The sequence below is a fragment of the Tupaia chinensis genome, unplaced genomic scaffold, assembly GCF_000334495.1.
Source record: "Tupaia chinensis unplaced genomic scaffold, TupChi_1.0 Scaffold138407_1, whole genome shotgun sequence".
NCBI lineage: Eukaryota > Metazoa > Chordata > Mammalia > Scandentia > Tupaiidae > Tupaia > Tupaia belangeri.
This window is the reverse complement of record NW_006198305.1, coordinates 2,037,818-2,048,036: the sequence shown is the minus strand read 5'-3', so window position 1 is coordinate 2,048,036 and position 10,219 is coordinate 2,037,818. Positions and strand designations below refer to the sequence as shown.

Genomic DNA, 10,219 nt, shown 5'->3' with positions numbered 1-10,219 from the left:
ACAAAAACCCCCCTCAAAAAAAAAAAAAAAAAAAAAAAAAAGATAGCCATTCATAAACACTCATTTTATCATTTTATTCCCTTAAAGAGCACCAGTGTATTTTAAACCAAAAAGTGAGAAGGTGGGGGATTATTTCATGTAACAGTGCTATTATGAAAAGGCACCACTTGGTATATAAAAAAGCCAAAGTATTTCCAAATCATGTATTTTTGTTTCTGGTGTCTTAACTATTAGATAGGATAGTTAACAAAAAGCTAATAACCTTATTAACTAACCACATTATACTCCTATTCCCATCATTCTATGCCTTAGTTTTTCCATATAACAGAAAATAAAAACAATGTAGTACATGATCTGTTAAATAAATATCTTTTCCCAAACTTCAAAGAAAATAATCCAGAAATAAACAAGAAATCAAAAATTCATCTGATACATTTGCAATAGTCTATCCCTGTAGAAGACTGTGGAGGAGAGAAGGCAAGGGGCCTATTTTCTAGAATATATTGAGGCACATAGGTTAAAAGTTTCTCAGGCAAATTCATGGCTAGAGCAAAGCTGAGAGAGCTGAGGATTTTACATCTCCCCCGAAGCTGATTTCTCAGTCACATCCAATTAAATATTCCAAAATATGTCCTTAGTCACTGCTATCATCATCGTCGTCATCATCAGATACATCATTTAAAGGAGACTTCAAGGATTGGCTGTAAGAGTCTGATCTAGTAGGCTGCTGGCATGTGGCCATGTCCCCAGTAGAAAGCAGGTCATAGCAGAAGTCACAAATCCGAACGGGCTTAGAGGACTGGCTGGGAAGAAGAAATCGCTTTTCAGAGCAGGGCCCACAGACAACAAAACCACACTTGCGGCAATGGTGACGACGATTAACAGGTGTGAATTTTGCTTTCTGACAACGCATACATACAGTTGCCTCAGAGTCAGGAACCCAGACAGCAGCATGTTCATTACTGGGTGTCTTCCCACTCTTGGAGAGTAAATCAGTAACACATTTATTTATGTGATTCATCCACTCTGATTTCTCAGTGGCAGTAGCAGCATAAACTGCAAATGATTTAGTTGGTGTCTTGATAAGCCATCCATTCCGCAAGTCTCCCTCATCTTTGATGGAATCAATGGTGACATTTTCCAAGGGAATAATATGTTGTTTGTTGTATTTTTTCTTCTGGATGACAATATTGCCATAAACAAGAATATCATTAAATAAGAAAAACTGCCTTGCTTTGGGTTTCTTTCTGCACAACTTAGTCAATACTCCTTCTCCGATAAGAACCCGTCCAGGTATAGTTAAAGGTTGACCAGCTGCTCCAAAACAGTTTTCCACTATACTTATACGTCTAGTATTTGCTTCACTGTTTGCCAAACGATCCACCATCTTTTTTTGCTACAGCCTTAAAAGAGAAAAAGAAAACAAAAAAAATTAGCATGTAGGAACCATAAATTGCTAGCAGTTAATAAATCATATAATCCTAATTTAAGACATCACTGCTTTTACAAAAAGGAAAAATACTACAAATTTCTTTCCCTCTTAAAATAATCATTAAGCATATACCAAAAGGACTAATATCTCTCAAACTTTATAATCATCAAAAACACTCATTAACCTAGACAAGCAGATGGCAAAACAGTTATGTTGCTAGACCATAATATAGTTGACCGTGGTTCGAGTCTGAGACCCAGTAGCTTAAAACTTATGCTGGGGGTGTGTGCATGTGTGCCCAAGATCCTGAGAGGAGAATGGAGAAGGGACTGCGGTGTGACCATCCCTCCGGGGGATGATTTCTTGCTTTCTGTCTCTCTGTCTCTCTCTGTCTTTCTGGTGAGCGCAGGCGCCCTACAGCAAAAACCTCTCAAAGAAAAAAAAAAAATTCTCTCTAAAGAAAAAAAAAACAAAACACTTATTAACTATCTCCACAAAGCACCATACTGGATAAGCAGGTATTCATAAAAGTAAAAAAATTTTTAAAAACACAAAGGAGTAAAAAAACAATTGAGCAATTAATATAAATCATCTCTGCACAATAAACCCAGTTCCATAAAACTTAATCTCGGTGGGGCTCTCAACAACAGAAGGCTAAATACTATATAAAGTAAGCAAAACAACTACTATTTTCCCAGTGAGCTATTTCCAGAGCTAAGGCCTTAGTTCTCTCATCTGAATTACTGACACCATTGCACAACATGTCTCCTGCCTTCGGTCTTAAGCTTAAGTCAATCTTAGGCGGTGATCTCTAAAATGCTAATATGATCTGCCACTGTCAAAATGATGCCTTTAATCTAGAAAACACAAGATACTGGGCATAGTGTTGAAGACCCTTATTCTCTGGTTTTGCTTATTAGCTCCCCATTCTCAAAGTCACTCCTCACTTCAAATATTATATCCTACCATTGCAGTCCAAATCACTGTTTCCTTTATGACCTATTACTCAAGTTAACTCTAATCACCCTTCAAGACTCCATTTTTAACTCCCCAGGAAGATTTCCTTAAACTCCATTACTAGACTAAAAATCTTTGTGCTCTCCATATTCCATTATCTTCTAGCTTCACTTTTACCAAAGGATTGAAATTGGTCTCTTTTGGACTACAGTGGAACTCAAAAGGCCCAGATCATCTGATATCCATCTTTGAAACTATCAATCTGTCACAGCAAAAGCACTCAAAAATGTTAAGAGCATTTTAACAATGTGGGGGGAAATAAACAACTCATTAATCTAATCGAGGGATTACTGATATTATTTCTGGTGACAATCCTGCCTTCACTAAAGTCCCAAAACTGTGTCCTATTTCAAACCTATTAGCCTACTACCTAGCCTAATAGCACCATGCTGCAATCAAGTCATAGTTAAGAAGAACAAGGTTTGAGAAGAGAAACAAACATTTAAAGTTTAAAAACTAATGGCCTACTACTCTAAGTTCCAGAATTCAGCACACAAGCTGTTGATACCATAACTCTTCTTGGCCCCCTTTATAAAGAATACTACAATTATATAATTATTCCTGAATTCTGTCTCTTTCCCAATCTTGAGTTTTCATGGAGTCCTCTTGCCCTCTGCAAAGGGAGCTCTGGCAGGCCTTAAGGTGTTCTCAAGAATTAATATGATGACGATGGCTCTGAACTGCGAAGGTTTCTCCTTCCAAATCAGAAAACTGTATACTATATTATCAACAATAGTAATTTTTCTCTAAAAAATACAGTTACAGATGTTTCATACTTTACATTATATTCAAACATTCAACAACTGTTTGTCAGGCACTTACTAGTTACAAGAAAAAAATAATAAATAATTCAAGCAACTCTGCTCTTCAAAGTTTACATTCTAGTTAGGGAGGGGGAAACAAAAAGCAGTAATTAACACTATGAGGTTTTTTTTAAGTGATTTTAAAAAGATCAACTGGGAACTACTCCCACTACATAGTCACAGAAGACCTTTCTAAAGTATCATTTCAGCTAATAGGGAGGTACCATTAGATCATCAGAAAATCATGATGAGTTTTTCTATGCACAAATGCGTCATGACTTTCCAGACAACCCAACAGCTAGAGACATAAGTGATGGGGAAGAATATTCTAGAAAAAAGGGTAATAGCAGGGCTGGCCTCACAGCGCAGAAGTTTAGCAAAGTGCACAGGGAGCCAGATTCCACCTGTCCATCCACAGTTCAAGTGCCATCCTTTCATGCCAAGTGCGCATCCCTTCTGTCTCCTGATAGAATGGAGAAATGAAGGAAAAAGGACTGCAGCGTGACCAAGCCCATTAGAGGGTCAATTGGTCGGTCTCTCTCTCTCTCTCTCTCTAGCAAGTGCGCACTCCCTCTGGCATTAAAGAAATAAAAACAAAACAAAAAGGAATAATCTCAAAGGTCCTAAGGTTTGAAAGATAATGGTACTTATTTTTTTTTAATTTTTTGCCTTAGGGCTTGAGCACTCACCAGAAAGAGACAGTGGGAGGGAAAGTAAGAAATCACTTCCTAGGAGTATGGTCACACCACAGTCCCTTCTCTTCCATTCTCCCAGGATCTTGGGCATACCTGCACACACGCCCAGTGCGAGTTTCGAGCCACAGAGCCTGGGACTCAGACCGTAGTCAGCCATGTGGAGGCCAGTGATGTAACCGATATGCTATCTGCTAGCCCCAAGGATGGCACTCTGAAAGAACTAAAAGTATCTCTTGAGCCCCATCAGCATCAACTACTGATTCCACTCATTTGGACAAACGGTATTAATCAGCTAAGAAACAATGCACACAGGTTTCCTATTATTGCTACTACTGGAATAAATACTACCATAAATGTGTACAACGCTTTTCACAGTTATAGAAGTCTGAAAAACTAAGGCACAAAGAGAGAGAAATTCGATAATGTAATCATGTAAAAGGCAAAGCAATCTAAATTCACTCTACTCACAGGGAGTCCAAGCAATGTGCTGAGCACTATGCATTCATAACCATATTTCCTACTCATAGCAACCTTACAACTATCAGCTCAGTTTATGGATGAGTACAGTTATAAAGGAGTTAAGTACCTCGGCCAAGTTGGCCACAGAATATAGGCATGAAATCTGATTCTTCTGTGCTATCACAAGTATATTATGGTACACTGATTGTTCCTTAAAACTCCACTGACTGGAGCCAGCAGATGGTGTAGTGTTTACATCGCTGGACTCCCACATGGTCCACTGTATTTCGAATCCCAGACCCTGTGGCTTGAAATTCACACTGGGTGCATGTTCGTGTGCGCCCAAGATCCCAGGAAGAGAATGGAGAAGGGACTGCAGTATGGCGACCCCTCCTGGGAGGTGATTTCCCGCCTTCCTTCTCACTGTCTCTGTCTCTCTTTAGCCAGCACACACACTCTGAGGTAAAAACCTCTTTTTAAAAAACAAACTTAATTCTAAGAAAGCTCTTAGTAACCTCTGGACCTTCAATGGAAAACCTAAAATTTCTGAAGGAAATACTGACTTGAGCAAAATACCCAAAAGGGTATGTCATGACTTACCTCGACAGTCTCCTGATACAATTTTACTGTTCAAACTTCACAATATATTAAATCTGAATCTTATCTTCCCCTATTTAAAGAATGATGCACCTTTAGAGGTTTGGACATTATTAATCAGTATCTGGCTAAAGCAAATGGTTTTCAAAGTCTGGCAGTTTCCACCACAAATACCATTAATGTTGCAAGGTTAGAAACACACTTGTAACGATGTTTCCATCAATGATGGGCTGATAAAAACACCTATCAGTGCTCCCCAACATTTCTGGCACCAGGGACCAGTTTCATGGAAGACAATTTTCCCACTGACAGGTGGAGGACAGGGAGAAGACTTCAGGATGATTCAAGCTCATTATATTTATTGTGCACTTTACTTCTTTAATTATTACATTGCAATATATACTGAAATAATTTTACAGCTCACCATAACGCAGTATTTGCAGCCACTCCTCAGTGCTAACATCGCCTCAGCTCCACCTCAAATCATCAGGCATTAGATTTTCATTAAGAGTGTGCAACCTAGATTTCTCAAACGCACAGCTCACATTAAGGTTCTTGCCGAGAACTGAATGCCTTTGCTGATTTGACAGGAGGCGGTACTAAAGCAGATGAAGTTTTGCTCACTTGCCCCTGTTCACCTCCTGTGGGGCCCGGTTCCTAATAGGCCATGGACTAGTACACAAATCCTGCCCTACACATACATATACACATACACACACACACACACACACACACACACACACACACACACACACACACACGAGAGGTGGGGGTAGGTAGGGAGTGGGGAAATAGCAGGCAGCAAAGAAAGCGGAATGGGGAGAGTGTGTGTGGGGAGGGTGGATATCAAAAGGAAAACTCAAGGGACTACTTTTAGATGGCAAACTGCTACACAGTGCCTAAGCAGGGTCTCTCCCCGCCCCAAAACCAAATCCAAATTTATCACCAGTAAGCACACTGAGGTGTCTCAAGCAGTAAGAATTTTCAAAGATTTTTATGAAAGGACTACAATACAAGATTACTGAGTTTTTTCGTATCTTACTCAGAGAAGGCTACCAAAAGAAGAAGAAGGAAGAGAACTATAAAATATGACCCAATTTGATTACTGTCTATTTTTCTTGAGAAGAAGTAACAGTAAATATAGGAAGAGATAGGAAGTTTTCCCATCCCCTAGCAGAAAAGTCTTCTTAGGACAAATTACAAGAAGTAAAATTACTGAGTCAAAAGGCATGAAGACTTTTGTTACCGTTTTAAAAGTTCCATTCTGGGGCCAGCAGGAGGCGTGGTGATTAAGAGCACTAGACTCACACATGGCCAGCCGTGGTTCAACTCCCAAACCTGGCAACTTGCTTTCTCAGTTTTCCTCTCTCTCTCTTTGTCCCTCTCTGGTCAGGAAGAAAGGAAGGAAGGAGGGGAAGAAAGGAAGGAAGGAGGGAAAGGAAGGAAGGAAGGAAGGAAAAAAAGAAAAAAGGAAAGATAAAAAAAATTCTTAAAACAAACAAAAAGTTCATCTGGGGGGCCAGCAGGTGATAGAGTAGTTATGGTGCTGGATTCCCACATGGCTGACCACAGTTTAAATCCTGGACCCGGCAGCTTGAAAATCACATTGGGCGTATGTATGTACATGTTCAAAAGCCCAAGAGGAGAATGGAGGAGAAGGAACTGAGGTGTGGCCATCCCCACAGGGGAACGATTTCTCACTTTCCTTCTGTCTCTCCAGTAAGCACATGTGACATGCCCCATGGAAAAAAGCTTTTAAAAAAAAAGTAAGTAAGTTCCATTCTGGGGCCAGTAGGTGGCATGGAGGTTAAGGTGCTGGGTCCCACATAGCTGACTATATGGTTCGAGTCCTGGACCTGGCAGCTAGGCAAAATCACACTGATTGAGTATGTGAGTCCAAGATCCCAAGAGGAGACAGAAGGAAAGGGACTGCAATGTGGCCATCCTCTGGGGGGAGGGGTGATTTCTCACTTTTCTTCTCTCCCCGACAAGTGCACACATCCAATAGCAAAACCATACATACACACACACACACACACACACAGCTCCATTCTGAAATGTAATATCAATTTACAAACAGAATGACTGTAGCCATCTCACATGAAGTATTTTTCTTTAAAAATTTCAGAGACACAGTAGATTAAAAACAGCATCTCGTTTTATTCATTTCGTTCATTTTTTTTCTTTTCAATTTTGCTAGAGGGCATGTGCACTCACCAGAAAGAAAGAGAAAGAGAGACAGGAAGAAAGAGGAAGTAAGAAAGCACTCCCTCGGGAGGGTGGGTAAGGCCATGCAATCCCCTCTCCTCCATGCTCTTCTTGGGATTTGGGGCACACACGCACACATGTCCAGTCTGTTTTTCGATCTGCCATGTCCAAAACTTGAACCACCCATGCCATGAGACATCCAGCCACCTTAAAGGCCACACCACCAGCTGACCCTATTATATTCACTTTTATTTTATTCATTCAACATTTACTTATTCATGCTTATTTATTCAGTGCTCTCTAGATGGTGAGTATTATTCTTTTCCTCCTAGAGCCTAGAGCCTAGAGCCTGGTAGAGGAGGAAGGCTAAGATAAATAGTTTCCAAAAGGTGAAACGGTCAAGGATATAAACAGGGTGCCAAGATCCAGAGGAAAACTCATTTAGATTAAGTAATTTAAAAAGGCATCACTGAAATGGTATTATAAACTGGGTCTCAAAGGATGAGGAGTGAACCATGCACAGGAACAACACTATGGACAAAGGTCCTAAGACAGGACATTTTCTAGTTTAATTGAAAGTTTTGTTCCATTACTACCTAGAGAGGCCAACCACCTTCTAGTGTGTTTAACACTTACATTTTTGGGGCTAGCAAGTGGTATGGTGGTTAAGGCCCCAGACTCCCACATGGCCAACCACAGTTTGCCTCCCTCTCCCTCTCCCTCTCCCTCTCCCTCTCTCTCTCTCTCTCTCTCTCATGGGCACAGTTTAGTATAGCAAATTTTTTAAAAATTATAATTAAAAAAACTAAATAATTTTTTTAAAACTTACATTTTTAAAGTCCATATATTTAGAAGTTATTTATCTGTGAGTGTTTTACACATGAAGGCCATTAATCCCCTATTCCTTTGTTTTTCCTAAAACATGTATCATGTTTATGGTGTTTCACATATCATTGATTTTAGTTATTAAGCAGTTAAATGTACAGATCTTTCCTTTGTGATTTTCTTCCATTACCCCTAAGATTCTCTACCAAATAGATATGCAATGTACATATTTATCAACTACCATTTTTTTTTTTTTTTCGCTGCTAGAGGGTGCATGGGCTCATCAGAGCGAGAGAAAGCATTCCCCAGAAGGGGTGCAGTCATGCTGTAATCCTTCTTCATCCATTTCAGAATCCTGTCAGGATTTTGGACATGCATGCACACGTACCTGGTTTTTTGTTTTTGTTTTTTTTTTCCTTCTCATGCCACTAGACCAGGATTGGAACTGCAGAGGGCCATGTGAGGTCTGGTTTCAGATGTATGATGCTTAACCACTGTGCTACAGGCCAGCCATATCATCTACAATTTTATGAGATGAATTTTACACTTAGTTCTGTTATCCACCTGAAATTTATTTTGACATGTAAAACGTCCTTTTTTCTCTTCAAATATTTGCATTCTAGAGAGCTAAATATTAATAGTTGCTCCAGAATTACCAAATATCAGATGACTTCAAATTTTCTCACTTTAAATGGGAATAATAACCATTCCTCAAAGGGAAGACTGATAAGAGAATGCATATAAAATGTTCAGCAAATTGTCAACAAGTGATAGCTCACATTAATTTATCAGTAATCTAATCTACTGATTTATAACTCTATCGTGTTCCTTTTTTTTTTTTTTACATATTACATGTTTTAGGGCTGTTTGTCTAGTCTAGTTCATTAATCTATTTTATAAGTCTTGCATCTGATCCAGAAAGAAGAGGGGCCAGCAGGTAGCACAGTGGTTAAGGTGCTGGACTCCCCCATGGCCAACTGTAGTTCGAGTCCTGGACCGGGTGGCTTGAAAATCACATTGGGCACATGTGCATGCATGCTCAAAATATCAAGAGGAGATGGGACTGCAGAATGGCCAATTCTTACTTTCCCTCTCTCTCTCTCAAATGAGTGCATGAGTCCTATGGTAAAAAACTAAAAAAAAAAAAAAAAAAAAAAAAAAATCCTGAAAGAAGGCAGAATGGACGGTGGTGTGACCCTGCCCTATAGGGGGTGATTTCTTTTTTTCTCTTTGCCTCCCTCTAGCAAGTACATGTGCCCTCTCTCTAGCAAATTCTTTTTTAATTTAAGAAAAAAAAGTAGATACAAAATAAGCAGTTAATGTACAGCTAAGGTTTAGAGCCATTTTTAACAGTAAAGAAAATATGGAAAAAATTCCAATGAAATATTGGTGGGATTCATATTATATCCACAAATTAATTTAGAATAGATTCACAACTTTACAGGTCTGAGTGTTCCTAGCTAGTGTGATAATCTCTTCCCAAGGTTTTACATAATTTTTCTTTTTTTAAGAGAGTGATTTTTGCTATAGAGCACATGTGCTCACTGGAGAGAGAGACAAAGTGAGAAATCACCCCCCAGGAGAGATGGCCACACCACAATTCTTTCTCCTCTATTCTCCTCTTGGGATCTTGGGCACCCACATGCCCGGTGTGAGTTTTAAGCAGCCAAATCTGGGACTCGAACTGCAGTGGACTACATGGTAGTCCAGTTATGTAACCATTATCCATCTGTTGATCTCTCACATTTCCTCCTTTATGGCCTAATAATTTTGTAAGTTTTACTTTACAAGATAGTTACCGTCCTAAATTATGTTACCAGGTATTGTATACTTTCTGTTGCTACTTTGAATCTAAGCTCTTTTCCACACTTTGTTTTCTAACTAGTTAATACTGTTGAGAGGAGAACTATCAATATTTCTATTTCTTGTCACATTCAGCAACTTCCCAGAACTCTATTAATTCCAAGAGTTTTCCAATTGATTTTCTTAGATTTCCTTCATCTTCTTTTCCAGTAGAGTCTGGCAACCCTAATTCATAGTAAAATATCAGAATAGCAGCAGAAGCATATCTTTTATAAAGCCAACTTTCATATACCAATTGAAAGAAACAAAACAAGCTAAGGTTTCAAGTTTTCTCCTTCATAACTACAGACAAGAACTGCATCTGAATCGTCCACGCTCTT

General features: G+C 39.2%; 1 protein-coding gene across 1 annotated transcript in view; it reads right to left on the bottom strand.

Moving 5' to 3' along the window:
* Positions 1 to 60: 60 nt before the first annotated feature.
* The window catches only part of PLEKHF2 (pleckstrin homology and FYVE domain containing 2), a 41,170-nt gene continuing 31,011 nt past the window's right edge, over positions 61 to 10,219 (bottom strand). Inside the window, exon 2 of the mRNA XM_006161299.3 lies at positions 61 to 1,403. Within this exon, the coding sequence (XP_006161361.1) occupies positions 635 to 1,387 (753 nt within the window). The 5' untranslated portion in view covers positions 1,388 to 1,403 and the 3' untranslated portion in view covers positions 61 to 634. The remainder of the gene's footprint in view (positions 1,404 to 10,219) is intronic.